At 40.9% G+C, this 23,490-nt stretch overlaps 1 protein-coding gene across 1 annotated transcript; it reads right to left on the reverse strand.

The window, feature by feature from the left end:
• Positions 1-4,583: 4,583 nt before the first annotated feature.
• On the reverse strand, positions 4,584-22,031 carry HADH (hydroxyacyl-CoA dehydrogenase). The gene is made up of 8 exons (XM_005484687.4): positions 21,835-22,031; positions 18,528-18,656; positions 17,067-17,224; positions 12,212-12,338; positions 10,884-10,973; positions 9,289-9,361; positions 6,084-6,200; positions 4,584-5,052 (listed from the first exon to the last, which is right to left on the reverse strand). The coding sequence occupies exons 1-8, from the start codon at positions 21,961-21,963 to the stop codon at positions 4,934-4,936; spliced, it is 942 nt and encodes a 313-aa protein (XP_005484744.1). The 5' UTR covers positions 21,964-22,031; the 3' UTR covers positions 4,584-4,933.
• Between the last annotated feature and the right edge of the window lie 1,459 nt (positions 22,032-23,490).

A 23,490-nucleotide genomic window follows, 5' to 3' on the forward strand; every position in this document is an offset into this window, starting at 1 on the left:
ACAACATTTTTGTTGCTGAAGCCAAGACTCCAAATGGGGGGTTTAAGTTACTAATGACAAAAAACTTGCATTCTTTAACTAGCGAATACTGTAAGGGTTTCTCCATTTACAGAAAACCGCCCAGAAGTGGTTGCTGGCAGAAAAAAATGGACCAGAATAGAAGAAGCTGTTACCAGGCAGGACAGAGATGCACAAAGCAAAGCAGCAGCAAACAACAGGCTAGGAAAAAATCCTGTTATCTGGCAGCATGGGACAGCCAAAGTAAGCGACAAGTTCCTTAGTGCCCGCCAAGCAAAAGCCTTGTGCTAAAATATCCTCCTGTGCCGTGGCCAACTCGCGGCCTCTGACCTCAGGCTGGAAACAAAGCTTGGCCTCACGCCTCACTGTGATGCCTTGTGCCACCACATGACAAAAGAAATGGCTCCTTTAATAACTAGGTTTGATGCTTTGTATTATTCCTGCCCCAGAAGCAACCAGAACTTCCAGCCAGCATTAGAGCTTTATGGTGCTGGTTTCTCTGCAAAGAATGAACTGCCGTGAGTTATTTTCAATTTATGGAAAACCAAATAGAAAGCCTCTAAGGGAATCAAAGAGAAGAGTGAATTAAACAAGTGCAAAGTTGCTCCATGGGCATACAAACCTAAATCTAATATATTATCAGTAACACCTAACATCATCACACATGTGATCTCATACATTTAAATTAAGACTCTGCATAGCATTGCATTTATAAATGAACAAGTATTGCATAATAAATGTATATAAAGAGCCATTTCAGTTTTGATGTGAACTATTGAGAAGATCATAAAGCTCAAGGCAGATCATTCTACAAATCATCTTTACAGTTACCAGATTGTGGCTCTACTTAACCCTTCTCTAACAGAATTCAGTAGAAGCACATCCCTCTGGCAGTGAATAACAGAAAAAGCTACTGAAGAAACATGTAACATGAAAAGATATAGCTCTCAAAAGAATCACAGCATCTGCTGTTGTTACTGGTCTCAGCTCTTCCAAAAAGCACAAGAAAAAGGCATTATTCGGGTCAGTTTTATAATTGCTCACATGGTCACAAACTGTAGTGAATAAAAATACTGAGATGTGGATCACTGCTGTGGTACTAGTTAGAAACGAACATAGCACCACAGCTACAGGTGCCTCTCTCGAAAAAATAGCTCCAAAACTGTCAGCAGTAAATTCTTAGGAAAAGTTGGTCTCTACAAACTACAGAAGCTGTGTGTAGTGTGCCCACATCTTTAAAGTCACCTGGTACTGTAAAGGGGCTTTCTCTAGATGCAATAACAAGCATGCACTAAACAACAGAGAATGTCTGCTACTACCTCCCACCTCCTAGCACCACACCTGCCCACAGGAATACACTGCATAGCATTAGCTTACACCTAACTCACTTGCACACTTTACTGACCAAAGCCTGGCACAAAGTCTGGAACACACAAGACCTCTTCACATCAAAATCACCTTTAGGGCAGGCAAACAAAACAATTATTTTTGAGATGCCTTTCTCATTCTAGTAACAGATACAGATTTAACAAGACAATTGTATCTCACTACACTTCACTTTATACAGCAAATATCTTCTTTCTTGCTTCTTCACCCTGACAACATTCACTAATTTATAATTATAAGTGGGTCTCCAGAAGAGATTGGTTGATGAACCTCAAAAGTTTCACAGATACCTGGAGGTGTGTAAGAGCCCCATCCACAGAACAAGCCACCAAATATGGCACTAAGAAAACAAACCCAAACCACAATGGAATCTCATTCAGAAGCCACTACCTTGCTTTTCAGAGACCTGATTCACTGTTGAAGTGCATGGCTGGTAGTACTGGATCTCATGACTCTGAAGAGCCCATGCTAGATGCTGGAGTTAACTTCTGTTAATTGGTTTTTGAAGGATATTTGCATTGTCACCTCAAAACCCTTGGATCAGATGGCTTGGGTGACAAATACAATTAATCTATGAAAAAGATACCTTTCCAAGTTATTTTATGCAACTGCTGAGTCAATCAATTCTACACACTTAATTCCCTTCCAGATCAAACTTTACTGCCACCTCTTGCACTTTATTCTCCATAAGCCACCCCTGCAGAGCACCCTCCTCTGCCCAATAAAAATTCTACTTTCAAGTCCCTGTTTAAAATTTGCTGTGCTCCCGTTTTCTCCCCTGCCATGTCAGCAGCTAGGTTGACCACAGATGGAGCCCATTTGGCAGCTGAAATGACCCAGATGCTGAATCTGGAGCATCTTCCCAGCTGCAGTCGCTGGGCTCACGTCCGACTCCTCGGCTGCTGGCTGTCAAGCTGCCCTTGAGCTGTGCCAAGCATACATCCCAAAGCTTTGGCCAAAGTGGGGCAAATGCTCTAAATCTGTGAGGCTGCTGACAGAAAGGATAATAAAGACTAAAGGTTTTAAAAGTAGGCAGTGAGGGAAAGCAAACACCCTTCCCTCCCTTCTCTTCTATCCCTCATTTTTTTCCACAATCTCTTTTCCACTATTAATAAAAAATTCAAGGAGAGCTGAATGGTGAGAGCAGGTCTGATGTACCACACGCTAGTCAGAGGTACTGACCAGCAGGAGATTCCCCTTCATCCACACTGTGTGCAGTGGAAGGTGGCTCAGGTACCTCTGCTTCAAGTCACAGCCACAGCAAGGGATGGGAAATAATCTTTACTGAGGAAAAGGTGGCAACAGACAACTCCTTTATTACATTACATATTCATTCTTTAAGCTCTCTAGAAATCTTTAAACTATCAAAGCTGTAGAAATTCTTGGAAAATTCAGGAGTGACTACTTAATATCCTACTTCTGGCTAATTTCCTAATTTTCCTCTCTTAAAAGGACTTCTACATTCTCCATGCCTCCCCAATGAGGAGCAAAAGAAAAGGCTTACCTTGTTTCAATGACTACAGTCATGAAATTACCATTCTGCATTCTGATCTAGATTTAAGAGGGAGCATTTGAAGCTTTCACCCTTTACCTCATCTCTACTCATCCTGGCCCAGCACTCCACGTGCTGATAAAATAAACTATCCCCACCCACCATTAAAGTACCTCTACAGGGCCTATTCTGCTAAAAAAAAAAAAAATTTCTCAAATAGCAAGTCCAACTCAAAAATGCCTCTACTTATTACATATACACATACTGTACCTGTTAGAGCTCCTAAAAGGAAAACACTGTTTTAGAGAAAGTTTATTTTTCTAAAATATCACATTTGCTAGTGAAAAATATTTTGCACATTTAACACTGAATAGCCTATGTCTTGCCATAAACCTTCCCCTTTCCAAATTAAAGATCATCATCCAAGTAAAGGGATGAGTAGTAAATTACTTCTACCTAAATGTTTTTTGTAAAAAGCAAATAGCATTTTTTAAGACAGAAGAGTGATATATATTCCTGTTTTTAATTACTACTGAAAACAGTAGTACTGAAGCTATCTTCACCCTGCAGTATTTAAAAGTCACTAAACTGAGCTACAAGCATTAAGAACAGTGAAACAGACTTCATATGTAAGAAGTGGACTGCATTCCAGTAAAACCAAGTCAGTTTAACAACATATTAGTAAAGAAAAGAAGCTGTTTATAGTACTGTTTCTTTCCTTTAACCCTTTTCTTTGAAGGCAAGTGGCTCAAAATTAGATGACGTGTAATTAAGGACCAGGATCCAATAAACCAAAAATTTTATAATCTACTCAAAGATTTCTTATGTGATCATGTCCAGGAAACTAACCTCTGTCAGCACTCAGTTTCTATAGTTGCAATCTGAATTAGACGATGGAGAAGAGAGGAAGAGGCAACTTGGCATTAAATAATTATTCATAATTTCTGTAACTAAAAATAGGTACATAAGCACTAAGTACAGAAAGCAAAGGAACACTACTATTGAGTTGAACTGGAACACCAATCCTCATGCCCAACTGCTCTGCAATGGAGAAAAGACAGGATTTGATGCACTCCCACCATGGACAAATTCAGCTCTGCTAAGCCCCAAGGAAATGAAGTTGCAAAACAGAAGGTGCTTCACACAGCCAGACACTCTTATTTGTTTACCCAGCACAAACTCCCAACTGCAATCCTGCAGGTACTCAACTGCAGTAGTAGTGTATGGTGGAAAAATGACACTTGAAATACAGCCAATTTACAGGACTCTAGAAAACATTCAGAAGCTTCCACCAGCATCCTAGCTTATGCCCCTGAGACCAGAAATCCCCTAGAATTCTTCATTATGATTCTACAGCACCTAGCAAAAGTAGGCCCTCAACCACTAATTGAAAATGACAGAAAATCCCAATGCAAATCATGACCTCTGCTTTTAACTGTTTTGTTGGGAACCTTCTGTTTGGGGAGCAGCTTGCCTTTGTGGGATTCTTTTATTTGCTTGTAAATATGTCCTTCAAAACATTACTGGTCAAGGCACTGTATTTTACATCTACAGATTAGCAATGCACTTAAGAAAAATCCTAACAAAACAACCTATTGCCTTTCCAGGCTGAATTTGTCAGTGTGGGAAGAGGCTGCCACCCTGTGGGCTCCATCCAAGATACAACTGCAAGCCCTCACACTCAATACAAAATTGTTGAAAGTTTTATTTTTAAGAAAATGAGGTTATTTTTAGGATTTTCTCCATCAATATAATAACGTTTCAAATACATAAATTCACTTGTCATTCTGTACTGCACCTGAGAAAAATCAACATTTCATGAAGGCACTGTACATTGAAAGATTTTTTGGAATTACAAGAAAAAAACAATCTACCAAATCAAGCTTTGACCATAGTTAACTAGTGCAATCACTCAGTTCACAAGTGAGTTATGTTCTAAATGCAGCTTGTGCCACCCTTGGGAAGGTTTAAACACCTGGATTATGGCAATGCTGAATAGCGTATACAGATTGCTTAACACCTCTTCAGGTCTGGAGTTCATTTGTATTTGTAAAATCCTTCTCCAGTCTTTTTACCCAGCTTCTTTTCTTCTACCAGTTTATTCAGGAGTGGGCTGGGTGCAAAAAGAGGATTGTTGGGCTCTAATGAATGCCACCCTGGAAAGGAAGGGAAGTGGATGAATTAGTAACATTCTGTTTACATGCAAAGATAATAGAGATCAGCATCTCCTTAGAAAAACATTCAAAGGTCAGAAAACTGAAGAAGGACTGGAACTTATTCTAGGCTCTCTGAGACCCTGCAGTACAGCTCCATAAAGCCCAGATCAGTATTGATTATTATGCACTAATCTAAGAATTAGTCTTCAGGCTCAGTGTACTCCAAACACCTTATAGTCCCCACAACTGAGGATTTTTTAAAACAATTAAGAACTTTTGAAACATAGTTAAGTACAAGGAAATAAAATAAAGGCTCTGCTGAAAAGAAATTCAAGTGCAAAGAAATCCCAAGTTGAATTTCTACCTGCAAAACAATGGTGACTTAGAACAATGTAACACTACTCCACAGTACTAAAAGAGGTTCCACTGAAAATGCCATCATCAAAGTGACATTCTGCCTCAGAGAATGTTTAAGCTGCTCATTCAAAAGAACACAACAACCATCAACAAGTCGTCACCATTATTTAAGTTTTTGTTACTGTATTGACATTCGCCCACTTATTAACTGAAGTGACAGGGAGATGGTTCACTTACATCTTTTGAGATATTTGCTGGGTTTCCTATTAATTAAAAATGAAAATATGGCTGGTAAAAAAAGGATAGGGAATCTCAACATTTGTCGATTTTCACAGAATTCCTCACCTCTAGTACATCACCCTTCCCACTGATTCTTTTTAGTAATATAAAATACCATTAATGTTAATATCATTACTATTTTCCAACAGCACTTGATGAAGTCAGCAAAGCCACCACTGTTCTGTCCCCAAGTACAAAGGGTACAGGCATGCAGTACAAATGTGGTACTCACACAGCATTCTGAGCTGAATCCTAACAGCTGAATCCTTTCTCCTCAACAGTTCAAAGGCTATACCATAAACATTCAGTTTAAATAATTAAGAGTCACATTTGCATTAAAACATCTACAATTTAGCTAGAAAGTGGAAAAGCAGAAAAAAAGAAGCATGCAGTACCATCTATAATGTATTTACTGGTATCCAACCCAACATAGTCCAGCAGTTCAAATGGACCCATGGGATAGCCAGCCCCAAGCTTCATAGCAACATCAATATCTTCCTTTGATGCATCTCCTAGAGAAAAGATTGACAGTTTGAGGAACAGAGAAGATTCCGCATCTCCTTGGCACCACTTATAAATAATTAACAGGGTGTTATTTCACCCTGGTGCAGCTCTTCACAGAAATCTCTGCATGTTTCACAGCCACAAAAACTGGAGTCAGCACACACATGCTGGAGCATAAAGCTGAACCTCTCACAAAAAAAGAAAAAAAAAACAAGCCCTGCAGGCCTGCTTTCTATTTTCCTGGTTTCCTCCTGCATTTCAATACAGAGCACTGCACTGCTGATGGAGCCACAGCTACCATGCTGACCCTATCAGAATGACTAAAGGAAGAACTGGTCACTATGAAGAAACAAGAGCTTCTTTTAGAGGCAGCAGAACAGGGTAAGCAAGGAAACAACTCAATTTCAGCTCCATGAGATCAGCAGCAGCTTTTGAACAAAGCACAGCACAGAGCTACCCTTATGCTACAGCTGCCAGAACACAAGTGATATCCAGCTGATGGGTAAGGCAGGCATGGAGAGGGGGGCAGGAGTCTCTGAGTAACATGCTGAGCTACAGCACCTATCACCAGAGGATTATCTGTTGGAATCAGAGATGGCAGATAACAGAAACCTGAAATGACTGTGCAGATGCAAATGAATTCATGAATTCCACAATCATTTAAAAAGAAATAGTAAAATTATCAGAAATTTGTTACGTCTGCTTCAGTCTGAGTCTATAAAAATACAAATCCTGCACTGCCACATTGTCACAGTACCTTTAACCTCATTCTTTAGCTGGGAATACATATTTTAGACTGTCATCAAAGCAGATGCATCTCTACTGCATACCTCTAACTCATATTTTGAGAAAGGCAGTGCACTTTCTCTGCAGATGCTACAAAAAGGATGAAGTTATACAAACCCCAGAGGTCCTTGTTAAGTAACCTCCGTGCTCACTGCGCACAGGCATGCACGGTGTCCGGCAGCGTGGCAGACACAGAGGCTTCTGCAATTTATATGCCTAAGATCAGAGAGCCCTTGAAATAAATTTACAAAATCTCTTGTAAAGGTAACAACTTCAGTGACAGTTCTGTAGGAACTAATAATTTATATCCTTCCTTTTACTCTTTAAAGCTGACAATGTTTTTTTTAAGCCACATTTTATTTCTGAGAAGCTGTGGAGAGTAGTCTTACCTAATTCTAGCATAATTTCAGTTCCCCAAATTCAAACACAGCTAAACTCTCAACTCACTTGCAGCTGATGGAGGTATACAGACTTGTTCCCTCAACAGATTTGTCCCACTTTGTCAAACTTGGTACTAGGCCACCCGACAGTTTAATTACAGCACAATAAAAAGCAGAAAAAGAGCAAACAAGGGCTATATCCCTAGCTCATTCTGGTCTCTCCTAGTATAAAGCAGACTTCCATAGAAACTCAGCTGACTGCTTTTTAGTTTTTCTACTAAGGGCAGAGCAGTACAGACCACTATACATTAATATTTACAATAAGCCCCATATAAGTCATTGTTAATATACTAAAGGTATATTGCTTAAGCAAAAGTGCACATTTAACAGAATGAGATTTTGTACAAATAAAAATGCAAGGACTAGCCCAATAAAATGGCATTTCAGTACTTGGGGTTACCAGGAAAGAGACACAATTTCATTTAACGTAGATTCTAGCTCAAGTGTCTACTCTGAGAATAAACACAAAAGATACGATAGAAATTTAATTTGATTCACTCAAACATATGAATTAAAAGACAGCCATCAGCCTTCCCATGACATCAACTAGCTTTTTAAATTGATTTCACTGAAGTTAAAAAGTCACAAATGAAATTTAGCAATTTTGTAAATATCATGCTGTGGGAGAAGATACAAAAAGAATAAAGATTAAATTGAAATATTGTTTTGCTTAGGCAAAAGCACTCGGTTTTAACATTCAAATCCAGTAACTGTTTTCTCCTGCATTTAATTAAAAAGTTCTGTTGTCTCCTGAAATATGCATAATGATACATGTCACTTAACAAAGGCACCTCTTTTAAACACACTGAAACACCCATACACTTTATTCAAAACTGTGACTTTTTCTAAAAAAATAATGCCCCCTCACATTCATGCCTTTGCCTTTCAAGTCACTAAATTTGCTCTTTTCTCCCTCTGAGATGTAATTAGGTACATCTGTTGATGGATAAACAAGTAGTGTTGTTTTACTTTTTTTTAGAAATCAAACCATCCCTTCCATGTGCTTTAAAAGAGATTTTTAATATTTAAAGCAGACTTGGTGGAATCCTGAAAATGGAGTGCTTTCATCTGTAAAAAGGCAGTGATTTCAAAAACAAAATGTTTCAAATGACATTCTTAGTAGCACAGAGCTATGAGCAGAGAACTTGAAATAAAAGCAATTATAGTCTGTAATTTCAGCTTTATCCACTACATTCATTATTGGCTTCTTTTCAAAACAAGCTTCAATGCTTTGAAAAATTCAGTGGTTCTTTGGGGATTCATAATTATTTTTACCTACATATTAATGTAAAAGAGACCAGCAGTGAGACAGGAGTTCCTGAAGAACCAATGTCTAAAAATCAACACAGAAGGGGAACAGAAAGTTTTATGTGGCAGTAGCTGAGCTGAAATCACTCTAGTGCCAGTACCACAATGTGACACTATTACACCACTTACCTTGAAACTGGGGGTTTATTTCACAAGCCCCATATGAGTGAACTCAGGAGAACTTTACTAACAGTCCCATTATGGGACTTTCAATCACTTTTATCAATGTCTCCTGGGACAGAGAGAGGAAAGCTCCTCAATAGGTGGCAGTGGATGTTTTTACAATGGTTCTACACTCACCTTGTCACCTCCTAGCCAGAAACATTTTCCACCACCAGGGGTTTCACACACAAGCACCTTCCAACTCTGCAAAACCTGACATTTCAAAGAGAAGGCAAGGTCTTTCCAGCTACACATGTTGGCTGATATTTAACATTCTCTATTAATTTCCAGCTTTTAATGTCTGAAAATTTTGAGGGAATCCCATGGCTTTTCTGCAGCAATGTAACATTTAGTAGTGTTATATGTCAACCTCCCTTAAAGTGAATATCCCACCAAGTACCTCTCTCAAAAAGACGAACAGCTTCCATCATATATGGCACCAGGAGACGGTTTACAATAAACCCTGGAGTGTCCTATGAAAAATAAAAAAGGCATTCTAAGTTAGCACTCTTTGCCAGAACTACACTCAATGCTATGTGACAAATAAAACAAGTGGATGAAGACACTTATTGTATAATTACTTAAGATACTTTCTGATCTGTATTTTTCATCTAATTTTTCTGCTCAGTATTAAAGCATAAAACATTGTGAAATTCAAACAAGGAATGGCATATAAGCAGTTATCACGATTGAGAATAATAAGACTACTACAAGTCAAAGCAATCAATCTTAAAACAATTTAATATGGCTAGTCTTTTCTTTATCAAGAGTCAATGATACAATTTCCTGAAGTTAGGAGAAAAGCAATTCTTCCCTAAAAAGTTTTTTTGTGTGTGTCCACTACCAGAAGCACTCCTGACTAAATAGTCTGCTTCTCCCCCACTGCTCACTGGTGATCCGTGCTTTTGAAAGTTAGGATAGCTTTCACAGCAAACATCAACACTGACAATGAAAAGAAAAGACACATGCTGTCAGAAGGTACCAAATGAAAACTTCTTTTGCACAAGCATCAATCAAAAGCAGAATCAATCAAAAACAAGAGAAAGAGTTCTGCAAATATAATATTATTTTGTATATTACTACTGTTCCAGATATTTATTATTCATTCCACTTTATTTCAGTATTTAATCCAGAGAATCCCAAGCAATGTTTCTTCTATAAGCAAGAATTTAAAAACAAAAAAAGTTCAGGCATGAATACTGCATTATTCTCTATCCAAGCTAATTTATAACAATTCTTCCTATATTCTGCACATTGCATGGTACTAAACTGTGACAGAAACGGGAAAAAAGTCAACTAAGGCCACAGAACAATTTAGCCAGAATTTAGAGAACATAGCTAGAATCAGAGTCCAGCATCCAGCAGCTGAATTAATTAATCCAGTAACTACCGGATTGCAGGCCCTTCTTTTTATTATCAGCTGTCTCCTGGGGGCTGTGAAACCCAAAGCAGTAGCTTGCATAAAGCTATCCAGACCACAGCTTAATGGATTCAGAAAAAGTGAGCTTTCAGAGTAGAGTGTTTCTCTAGAGAAAATAAACCAAAGCTGAGAAGAAATTAAGATGAATATGTGTCTAGTTACTGCAGTCTTAAGAAAACCTAGCAATAAGCACACACCATGAAGGATCCAGCCAACTGCCTCACAGTACAAGAGGCAGCAGTTTTGTCTCTAGCATGGCTAAAGATGAACTCCTGCTTAAACTCTCCAGTCTATACTTCTTCAGGACTTGAAAAAAAGACTCCATAACCATAAGCTCTGATACCTGTGAGTTTTGCTGCTCTAGACAAGATGTCCAGAGTCACTGGACTTTGAAGAATTTGTGGTAAATGTGGGTGTTTTCTTTGTCAAATTACTTTTAATTATGAAGACAAACTGGACAAGATGCAGCCTAGAAATTTTTGAAGTCCTCATACATCTACTAAAACCTACCACCTTAAAATTAACAGGCTACAAGGACAGACCCTCTGAACAGTATACTGTCAAAATGTACTCACCTTACAACTGACAGGACTCTTTCCTACTGCTTTACTGAAATCCACAAGTGATTCAAAAGTCTTTTGGCTGGTCATCGGAGTCTTGATGACCTGGGTGCAGGGAACGTAGAGAGAGCATAAGCATATTAATGAGCAGAATCTCTCCCATTTTCCCATTGCAGCAATGTAATCCAGAATACTCTTCCAGAAATTCACAAAATGTTTTGCAGAAAACCACCTTGAATGTATAAATATGTAACAGACACAGATTTTACACATAGATACAGCATTTTGCAATGTTGTGTTTCTTTAAGACACTTTCCCACTCAGCCACTACGGAAGGATGGTAAAAGGAACCATTCTTTGAAAGCACACTTAAGAGATTATAGTGTATCAAAATAACTCTAAAAGCTACATAGTCTCTTGTCTTCGGAAACACAAAGACAACATCCTGGAGACCCATTTAAACAACTGTAGTTCCTGATAGAACAAGTTCTAGCAGCTACTCCACCTCTCCATAACCCCCTCTCAGATAATTTTAGGGAGTGATAAGGTTTCTCCTTGGCCTCCTTTTCTCAAGCTAAACAATCCCAGCTCCCTCAGCTGCTCCTCCTGTGAGTTACTCTCTGGACTCTTCACTGGCTCTGTTTCCTTTCTCTGGACACACTCCAGCACCTCAATGTCTTTCTTGTAGAGAAAGGCCCAGAATTGGACACAGCATTTGAGGTTGGCCTCGCCAGTGCCCAGTACAGGGGGACAGCCATGGCCCTGGTCCTGCTGGCCACACTATTTTTGACACAAGGCAGGATAGCATTGGCCTTCTTGGCCACCTGGGCACACACACTGGCTCATGCTCAGCAGCTGTCAGCCAGCACTCCCAGATCCTTTTCCTCTGGTCAGATTACCAGCCCCTCTTCCCCAGCCTGTAGCACTGGAAATATTGAAACAAACACACCTGACTTTGTCTGAAAAGTGACAAGGCAATAAGATTTAATCTCCTGACATTTTCTATTTATTTCTACACTAGTATCAGCAATTCCTATGAATAAGCCTCCCTGCTTGAAATGATAGCTATAAACAGCACCTCTGCTGGCAGTTCAGTGGGGAACTCAGGAGCCTTGAGACTGAAGGAGTTACCTCTGTCTGTTAAACCTGCTCCTCACCAGAGACTGCAGTACCCTCTAATCATTAGAGGTAGCAAATTCCATATCAGAGCAGCTGCAAACTGAGATCTGCTCTGTCAATCTAAGTGAAATCCCACTGCTGACAATTGCACTGCTGGGCTGCAGCTGTAGCTGATGGAACATGATGATAGCAGCCCCTGTAAGGCGTGCACACAGGACACTCACCTCCACAAGCTTCATCATGGGCACAGGATTGAAGAAATGGAGACCACCAAATCGGTCCTGCCTGGTGGTTGCATTTGCCATCTTTGTGATTTGCAAGGATGAAGTGTTGCTTGCAAATATCGTATGCCTGGGAATAAGAAATACACAGATTGCATGAAGGACAGTAGGAGACTGAGGCACTAAACATAAATAGACATCCACTGGCTAACCAGGCAAGAATTCTCAGAAATATCCCTGCAGTTTATCACAGTCCTTTTGCAGAGGTCTAAGCACAGTAATTTAATCAAATAACCACTTCAAAGACTGTTTGACTTTCTGATTCCTGAGGAATTATATTGAATGCTTTTATTAGGGGCTAGAAAAAAGGACTGTGCAATTAGAAAATTTTATTTCACTCCCCAAATCCATTCTAGGTAATTCCTTCAGCAATCCTGGAAACCTAAGGGTATTTTTATTTGCTGTTAAACACATTTACACATTTATTGAAACCAAATCATATGCCATGTCAAAAATGCACTTTGGAGTCATACAGAAAATCTGCAATCTACTTTATTTTGAAATTATCAATGATAGACATGATGAGCAAACTTACCACCAGAGCAAATATTTAATAGGGAAAAAAACCAGAGAAAATGTAAGACCTGCCATGCATAGGACACCACAAAGGATCTACAAAATGCCAAGAATTTTAAGACATATAGGAAGTCCTTCTCCAGACATAAACCAAATTTACTAACTGCAATTTATAACGGTTTGAGTATTTTGTTTGTTTGGGTTTGTCCTCCCAGAAATATCTCAGACCCCCAACAGCCCTGCTATCACACCAAAACCTTAAGAGAAATGGCTTTTTCTTCAAATCAGAAAATCAGAAACTAAATTAGAGATTAAAACCTACCTTTCATTTTGGACTGCATCCTACCATCCCTTTCTGTTTTGCAGAAAACCACCTTGAATGTATAAATATGTAACAGACATATTTATATGATCCTACTGGACTCAGCAAATGTTTATCTATGCTGATATTTTGCTTACATTGTACTAAGATGTAACTGAGCTTTGCAACAGAGCTTTCAGGAAAGTTATGTCCAAGTCATGGTGACATCTTATAGTGGCATTAAAGACAACATTTCAAGACAAAAGCATTCAATTTGTTTTCAGTTTTTCATTATGTTTTCTTTTTTGTTATAGCGAAGGAAATAAAAAATCCTGAAAATTCCTGCTTATTCTTCTTACAAATAATCTTTTATTATCTCTCCACCATAAAGTGGCCTTATACTGCTCTGAGGTAAGGTACTAAAAGGAGCATTCTACATTTCACAGTTTTGACCTTGCAAGGCCAGTGAATACAAAAGTCACTTACTCTCACTGAAAATCTGTCACTGTATGTAAAAATTAAAATACTCATATAAAAAAGAAGCACATTGATTTGTGAAATATAATTGCTAGGTTTATATCTGAGTTCACTTAAGAGATTTTACCTCAGTACTTCTTCTGTAGCCTCACACACTAGAAAGCCTTGGAAAAAAGAAAAGCATTGGATTTGCACTGTGAATAAGTGCATTTTAGTTACACTTTCTTCTCTGACCAACCAATTGATTTCATTGAGTTTAGAATAGAATTTTCATGCCTCTGTGACTTAGAGTTACACAATCCACGCTTCAGAGGGCAGCAGAGTTGGGAGGCTTTGGGAAGCCCCAACTAGTGAAGGCACAGAAATGGCTTTCCCAGCAGAAGAATGCTTTCTCTTGGTGCCATCTAGTGGCTCAGGGAAGACATCAAAAGCAGAGCCCAACACAAGAGAAACCCTAATAAATATTTCCAATAAATCCAACTCTTACAGTCCAGCTGCCTTACACAGCAAACACTGAATAATGCTTCTTTTTTTAACAGTTTTTTAACACATTCATTTGAACACAGTGAACAGCTGAAAAACACTGGCCAGGTCCAAGCTGAGTTTCTACATCTAAAGGCAAATCCTAGACCAAAGAATATTGAAGGGCATTTACTACAGTCCCAGAAAAAACCAGAAATCAAGTACAGAAAAGTTCTTAAACTGGAAATGCAAAAGTTCTTTTGTCATACTTGTTACAACCCTGTTTGGAAAAGTGCTGCAGTGTCTACAAAAATCCTAGCCTGACCTTTTTCAAAATGGAAATGCAAGACTAACTCCACTCTAGAAAAGGAAAACAGAACTGAAGAATGGGTAGCAATGCTTTACTCTGGTCCAAAGATGATGACCATGTAACACAGTAATAAATACCAAATATGGTGAGTTTAATTCTGAGAGGAAGAGAACATACAATTCTGCCTTCCACGTTTTGCAAAGCTCCAAAAACATAAATTTTTGCTCTGAGAACATAAACCAGTATGTTCTCAGACTAATGCCACCCAAGAAACAGCATCCACTGTTTCACCTGGACAGTTACCCAGATGGGGAATACTCTGAGTTTCCAAGGTGCTCTGGGGTTTCCAGATGCTCCTGGCTTATTACATTTGATTTGAACACTCATGAGAAATTTGCTCCCCACTCACAAATACAACTTCTCTCAGTAAAAGAATAGCTTTCCCATCCCCTACATGTTTAGATCCACTTTCAGAAGAATTACAGTTACTTTATAAGAAAAGGAAAAGGAATTAAGTTAATTGTGCTATTGTAATACTTCAGTTTTTTGCAGTTCCCAGACTTATTTGTTTTCCTCAGAGATGTCTCCATAGTGCAAAAATGGGAGATGAACAAGTACATGTTGCAGCTGAGGAAATGCATGAAACATGAAATACATCACAAAAGAAGAAAAATACAGGGTTTCACACACCTTGCATTTCACAGGCAGAATTCATCTTGCCAGAACAGCTGTCATACATACCCCTCACACTTCCACCTGCTATCATCCACCCCTCTGGGAAGTCCTGAGATTTGAATGAAGCCGAGTCCTTCCTTCACAGCATCCTGGTCCTTCCTGGTCTCCCCCTGTAACCCACACTGCAGAGGGCCACCAATGCTCAGAGCCCCTCAGAAGCAAAGCTCCTCCTGAGACTCAAAGCTGTCTTTGTTACCAATTAATCACAAGTCTACCACCCCTAGAGCTGACACAACAGTTAGTTCACACAATAGGTTTATAAATTTTGAACTATTCAATCTTAGAAGGCTGTAGAATGTTGGCACTGACAGGGAGAGATTTCTATTCCAGCACAGTGCCATGTGGGATGAGTAAAGCCTACTGCTTCCTTCTAACACATGGAAAAACACTCACTACAGGTTTGTCTTTCCCCACACTAAGCACACCATCTGCAACTCTATACACTCTCACAGTTACAAATTACCTTTTGTATCCAAAGCTAATATTTTAAACACTTGACTACTCAGTTTCACTATTTTACCAGTTTTTCATCTAGACTTTCCACACTGCGACCTGTTTTTTTGCCACCCACCTAAACTTCCTTTATCCTACACATAAGACACCTGTATGTTTATAATAGCTTCCAAATATCCTCTTAAAAAGGAAGACTTCTTGCCTTAGCCGTTTTTCCCAACTCTGCAAAATCATCCCTTTTGCAATGGGCAGGAGCAGATTTGAACAACACCCAGTATCTTTTAACACTGTGATGTAAAATCTGATGTTTTACAGCAGCTGTGCTGACAAACAGCTCAGTCTTCCAAAAAACAGCCTCAGGTGTTCCAAACACACATATTTTTATGTGAGGCTCCAAGTCCCCATGCCCATATTTCCTTGCTGACTGGTTTTAGACAGTTCACCATTTAGTACACCCCAATTTGCTCATTAAATACTCGGCCAACCAGTGGTCTGTTTGCACAAAATAGGCACAAACACACAAACCAACCACAACAAGGTACTCTCATAAACGTTGAAGGCATCTCTTTACTTTTGTGTGTCAGGGTAATGGTAAGTTACCCTGTGCTCAGTACATGGCTACTTGTGATCATTGACTGTATTCAAAATTACAAAGTAATTTTAATTACTGACAGGAGGAGAAAGTCTGACAATCTCCCCAGGCTGAAGTTAACTAATTAAAACATCTTTTTTCCCTTGATATGATATTCAAGCCACAGCTTGCCCAGTTGGCAGGTCAGACAGTCTAGAATATCTCTTAGCCAATACCCCCAAATTTACCTGCACTAGTTAAAATCTCAACAAGCAGTCAAGGTCTTGTGATCCTGACTCATCAATTACAAGGCTCAAATTTCTGAGACTGCATGCTCACCTTAACAGCATTTTTGGCTTTGGATAATATTCAACAGTAGCTTCCAACAGTTATCAAATATAGGTCAAGGACATTTCCAGGGACTTTATGTAACTGAATGAGTACCTACTAAAATACTATTTACCCTTTTACATCACACACAATAACAAGCAGTGGCTGTTTCCTAACTCCTGTAATACAAAGTAAAGTTAGTTCACTTAAGACATTATTGAGCTGGGTGAGACTTCTTAGAACTTGTTTATGACAGGTGTGCTGGAAACAAATACTTTATAATTCCAATTCCCAATTCAGGTATGGGAACACAACATTAACAGTAACTCATGTACACTGGAACAAGTCAATTCTACTGTTCTGCATTTGTAGTTGGATTAAGATTTGAAAGTGCCAAGTAGATAGGCAATCCTAATGACTAAACACACCTGGAACAACAAATGAAGCAATGCAACACACCTGGGAATGTTTATAACATATGCACCTGGCACAACTATTCCACACCAACATAATAGTGTGGAGCTAGTCTGAGACAGCAAAACTCATTCTTAAATAAAGCAGCTAAGAAAACAGAGAACTAATTGTGAGTGGAAAAACAGAAAATAGTCTAAGTTTCAAAATGTAACAGGAAAAATATACATACTCTGGAGCAAACTTATCCAGTGTCTGGAAGAGTTTATTTTTAACTTCCAGGTTCTCCACAATGGCTTCTATCACCAAATCCGTGCTGTGGACCACTGATGCTGCATCTGTGCTTGTTGTGAGGTTCTTCAAGGTCTTCTGAATGAACTCAGCACCAGCCTGAAACATTTTCAAGCAGCTGTAATGTCTATTTACAGTGATTTAATTTACTTTTATATGAGAATCCCCTTATGTTATCTGGTGGTTTTGACCCCCCCAAAAAGCAGGCAGTCTGCCACATTCCCAAATCAATGAGAAGGTTCTAAGTGTGTAGAGGTACGATACTTTCCAGTGACAAAGTTTTCCTAGCCAATCAAATCTGTTTTGAAGCAAATAGGAGACCTTTAAACTCATTCTTTCAGGAAGACCATTTGCTGTAGTCCAACCTTCAGCACAAGAGTCTGAGTGATCACCTGGTTGGTCAATCAGTGGCTAAAGTTTCAGTGAAAAAGTGGGGGAAAACGTTTCCTCACTAGTAAATCTGTTGACGTAGTTTGTGAGGGCAGAAATCAAACAGAAACGCAAGACTTTTAGCCAAGGGTACATGGAGACACAGTAAAAATAAAAAAAACTCTATATGGTAAAATATAATGTCATACAAAAAGTGCAAGTATTATGTGGATAGCTTTCTTTTTGATTAAAAGGCTCTCCATAATTATGTACGTATCCTCCACTTATCCTGGCACTTCCATACTCCTGCAAGCAAGGCCTTTTTATTTCCTTCCTCTGCTGCATCATTTTCTGGCAATCATCAATACCAGTGTACATTGTATATGTTAATATGTATCAAAAGAACAAATGAATCTGCTGAGGAATTCAGAAAAGCAAGCACAGCAACAAGTAACCCTTAGGATACAAAGCCAGACTCATCAACTGCACCACAGTGGCTGGCTGTAGGCAAGATTACTCAGCAGTGCAAGTGCAAAGTTATAAATCTAAAACATCTCACTTGCACTCTCATTTCCTTTGCAGTAATCCTGGCCCAAGTGTAAGGAGGAGAAAAAAAAAATAAAAGACTCCTTACTCAGGTATTAAGACAATTTTGTTACTATTTGCTTTTGGACAAAATGGGTGCATTCCCAGGTAAGCACTCAAAGACTGCTTGCTTTTAAGTTAAGATGAATAATTTTATTGCATTTCACACTTAGCATCCGTTTTAAAAGATTGCTAAGTTGGTTTAGATCTTTAGCTTAAAGCTGAAGTTTATTAAGGAAAGAAAATGAGGTGACACATCTTTCAACCTCCCTAAATTAAAAATAAAAAACAAACTGAAAGTCCAGGTTCTTGAGCACACTGGAAAAAAAGTTTCCTTTTTAAGCAAGTATAATAACATGTTCTGTAATGCATAACTGCAATATCATAACTTCAATATGACAGCTTTTATTCTTCCCAGTTTTCCTAGAGGAATAAAGAAGGTGTCAACCTCAGGCTTATCTGCAAACTTCTTCTTTATCACTCTCTTCAAACTCTCTTCAATTCCTTTTGTAGACTTTTTAAGGATTTCATCTGACTGGTCAACTAATACCACAGTGTGACCACTGGCTGCTGCAACCTGGAAGTTAAAAGAAAACAAAAATGCAACTCAATATCACAAAATAATCAATCATATTCATTTGTGTTGACAGACAAAATGCCAGGCATTTAGGCAAAAGAGAGCTAGAATACATTGAATTAAATACACTTGACTAGAAAAATCATAAAAGCCTGTATACAGCTGGGGTGATGCTTGAAGGCATAAAGGTCTCAACTTGAAGGAAAAGGAAAAAGAAATCTCTCCCTCACACTGTCTGCAGAATCTTGTGTCTGAAGGCATCTAAATTCTGTGGCCATGGCTACAGAATAAACAGCTGTCTTGAAAGGAACAAATGTTTTAGCTGAGAGCCTTGGATCTGGTAAGGAAAAAGGGCTGTGGAGGCCAAAACTGGAACACTGGCAGGGTGAGCAGGTGGCACAGGGGATGGCCAACCCTGTGTCCCCAGCACACAGCTCTGCTGCCAGGCCACAAGCGTGTCCCTGCAACGACAGAAGGTGAAGCTGGGCCAGAGAAGCTGGGAGCAGCAGTGGACATTTGCCACTCCAGGATTCCACACAGACAAGAATGGCTGCAAAGTCTCCCTGCTCTGCACTTGGTGCAAACACTGGCTCAGCTACACACAGCACTACTGGATTGCCTTTTGGTTGGCATTTCAATTAATTCCAAACATGTAACATCACAGTCTCACACTGCATCAGCACATTAAAGATCAAGTGCTCATTATCTGTTACTTCACTTTTATTTTATGTTCCTCTTGTTAGTTAGCAACAGCCTCTCTTCACTTCTAGAATCCTTGAACTAACAGAGCTGTGATTTAGTAACTGTGTAAAACAAATATTAGAACACAGTTCCACTGATGGTTTTAAAGTGAGTCAACTTCAGAGCTTCCCTTCTGCAATCTTTTACCTTGCATTTAACCTTACATGTGATGACTAAAGACTCATGCACCCACAAGACCTATTCCACCACAGCTAGCTGAAGTGGAAAGTGCAGCTATCTCATGAAGAAACGCATGGTGATGTTCTCATCCAATTTGCCTCACTAACCCAGCAAATAAAGAAATGCCAGATTGTCTCTGGACAGCAGCAGTAGAGCTTTAACAAGGGGTCAGTCTGCAGACAGACATTTCTTGATCCAACTTGTTTTTTTTATTTTCACTATGGCCATTCCATAAAAACCATTTAAACTTCTAACACTTCATCTGTTGCTAATCATTTGAAACAGTGATTTTTCATCTGAGGATGAAAAATCATTACGAAGCACATTTTTAGAGCTGCTTCACTAAGGAACCCTTTATGACACTATCACTGACCAGCTGGTGAGAAATCCTAGAAAAATTAACATCTCCCATTTCCCACCATATTTACATGGACAGGGAAGAAGAAAATGAGACAGGATCATACCATTTCCTTGCAACTCAATCACACACTTGCCTAAACTCTACTATCCAATGATCTTAAGAATGTGTTTCCAAATAAGAAGCACAAGTGCTGGGGAGTCACTGCTTTTTTCATACAGAAGTGCTTTTCACAGAGCATAATCAAAAATTATAAATAAATTATAATAAAGCAAATAAATATAAATAAAGCCATACACTTTAGCAGAGGCTTGCTTCACTGACAGTATGAAATGCCAGGAGAACAGGAGATGCAATTTCTTAAGTGCTCAAAAAGGGATGAAAAGCAGCTTTATTAATAGGGTACAGGGGAGACACCACTCAGTGTTATAATGACCTCTGCTTTGAGATAAGTTTGGATTGATAAATTGGAGGCAGATGGTCAGCAAAATAATCCTGGGTCCTTAACAGTGGTAGAGGCCTGCAACCCCTGTTACTGTCAAATACCAGACATGTTTCTCGTGACAAGCTGCTCTCTGAAAATGTGCAGTCCAGCAGAACGAGATCAGCACACTTACCTGGAAAATTATAAGCTTTGCATGGTCTGCATCTTCCTCAAACACAAGAACAACTTTTTTCTAAGTTGTTCTTTGATGGCTCTCCAATGGAAACCTCAAGCTTTAGTATTATGATACACAGTAGTGTTTTTACCAGAAAAGAGAACAAACAACTATTTTCTTAGCCAAAAAAATTGCCACTGTATTCCATCTGCTAGAGATTTGACCAGGAATGTAAGAAATCTTTAGTTCTGAGAGGCAAACCTATTAATTCATTGAAATGGAGAACTGCTATTCATGAGCTCCAGCTCCAGCCTCACTGTCTGCTTCCCCTCGGATGTTTGTGTGCCCCCCTTATTCTTTGTGAAGTTTGTGAACCACGCTGGTATCCTGGGCAACGGGTTCTTTCTCTGAAGTAACTAAGTGCCAAAATTTTCAATCACTGAAAGGACTCTTCAATTTAATATCCTAAAGCTATCAAGCCAAAGGTGAACTTAAAAGCCAAAGGCCTGAGGTTAAACTCTGGGAAAATAAGTCCTATTTAAATATTAACCACTTCATAATTCTGAAGATGAATGACAGCTAAATGCTCATTTTAGCTGCTGCATGTAAAACGTCTAAAAAAAAATCACTAGACCTGCTCTCTTGCCGAGTTAGAATAATCTTCTTTCCAACCAACATTTTCCACGTATTTCCACAGTCCCACTGTCTGTTTACAATTAGCCCACGCATTAAGAACCACCTTAAGCAATTTAAGCCATCAGCCTGGGTTCTCCTCTCCAAGTCGTCCGACCTGAGGATGGGCGGATCAGAAGTGTGAGAGTTGAGCAAGCAGAGCGGAGAGGAGCAGCCCCGGCAGCAGCGGAGCCCGAACCCGCGGCACCCTGGCAAGGCAAGCGCAGCGGCGCGTCCCGCCCAGCCCGGCCGAGAGCCGGCGCAGCCGCTGCTTCCCGCACAAACACAGCCTGGGAAGGCAAGCGCGAAGGAGTTTGACTGTGGACCGTAACACGTCCTGAGAAGCGCCAGGAGGGTTGTTACGTTTAGTTGTAGGTTTTATTAATGCTGGTCCGCCAGCTGACCGCTCGCCCTCCCTAGAGCTCGTCCCTTCCCGCCCGGAGACAGCGCGGAGCGCAGCGCCACGGCCGGGCTCAGCTCCGAGCGAAGAGCCCCAGCGGAGCTCCGGGACGCAGGAGCAACAGCTCGGGAAGGGCCCGCGCTGGCTGCAGGGCTCGCCCCGGGCCCCGGCCGCCATGGCGCCTCCGCTCCCTCCCGCCCCGCGGCCGGGCCGCCGCACCGCGCTCACCTGGGCGATGCCGGCGCCCATGAGGCCGCCGCCGATGATCGTGACATGCTTGATGAGCAACTTCTTGGCGGCCGCCGTGGCGGCGTCGGAGGAGGCGGCGCGCACGAACTGGCGGGTGGCGAAGGCCATGGCGAAGGCGCGGAGCGAGCGGCGCGGCCGGGACAGGCGGAGCCGGGCCGGGCCGGGCGGGGCGAGGGCCGCGCTCCGCCCCGGGGGAAGGCGGCCGGTTCCGGCTGCCCAGTCCCAGCTGCCCGCCGACGGGGCAGGCGTGTTGGGTCTTTCACCTTCGCTACCTCTGATTCTTTAAGAGCCAAGCAGCAAGGGCAAGGATACGCTGCCGGCACGCCCGCGAGTCCCCGGCTGGCGCTGGGCCGGCGGCCGAGGCTCCGCTGAGGGCCGCCCTTTGTCTCAGCGCTCACCTGCCCGCTGCCGCTGCTCACGCTCGCTGAATCGCTGAGTCAGTGAGGCTGGAAAGACCTCCGAGGCCATCGAGTCCAACCCATGACCAAACACCACCATGTCAACTGCACCACGGCACCAAGTGCCACATCCAGTCTTTCATTAAACACCTCCAGGGACGGTGACTCCACCGCCTTCCCGGGCAGCTCATTCCAGTGTCAAACCACACTCTTTGTGAACACAGAGCTCAACCTAAACCTCTCCCGGTACAGCTTAAGGCTGTGTCCTCTCATCCCGTCACTGGTTGTGTGGGAGAAGAGGTCTGCCCCCACCTGGCTGCCCCTCCTGTCAGGGAGCTGTAGAGAGCGATGAGGTCTCCCCTGAGCCCCAGCTCCCTCAGCCGCTCCTCACAGGAGCTGCGCCCCAGACCCTTCCCCAGCCTCTTCACCCTTCTCTGGACACCCTCCAGCACCTCAATCTTCTTCCTATTCACATCAATAAAAGCTCTCTCCCCACAACAAAAGTTTCCTGACAGAAGGGGATGCTATTTCCAGGCTAGCACAAGATACATAATAAACAAATATAATAAAAAATCAAGAAAAAAATTCTTCCATTAACACTAACAGCTGAATCATATCAGATGCAGACTGCCCTGATTCCCATCTAATTAATTTATCACCAGAAAGACTTGCACTTCAGCAGCAGCTGACAACACAGCAATTATTACTTGAGTCAGCATCAGGGTAAACATTAAGCAATGTGTTTTATTCAAATAAAGTGTTGTATTCTCATATCTCTGCACTTTGCACCACAAACCTACTGCAAAAAATTCACCTGGATTAGGTAGGAGCAGGAAGTGGCTGTGGAAACAGCTTTATCCAAAGACTCACCCTTAATGGTCTTTGTCTATACAAATGACAGCTGAGTGGTAATTAATGAATTTCCCCTAAAAGCAAGCAAACAAACAAAAAATAGCAGTATACCAAGTGACCTGCAACCTAACACCAGAGCATAAGACACAAGATTTCCACATACAGGTCTTGTTGCTGAGTGCCCAGCTCCTGGTTAACACCAGTGCTGATACCCATCCCCTCCCCACAAACACTTCAGCTGGCTCCTGCTCAGCCCCTTGTTCTTCCATAGGGAAGGATGTCCCACTTTCCCGAGACCCCTTGGGGGCCCTTTGCCTGCTCCCCCAGGCTCCCTCTTGGCACCCCTTTCCCTCTCTGCCCAGGTTTCCTTTCCTGCAGGATGCAC

The sequence above is a fragment of the Zonotrichia albicollis genome, chromosome 5 (genome assembly GCF_047830755.1).
Source record: "Zonotrichia albicollis isolate bZonAlb1 chromosome 5, bZonAlb1.hap1, whole genome shotgun sequence".
NCBI lineage: Eukaryota > Metazoa > Chordata > Aves > Passeriformes > Passerellidae > Zonotrichia > Zonotrichia albicollis.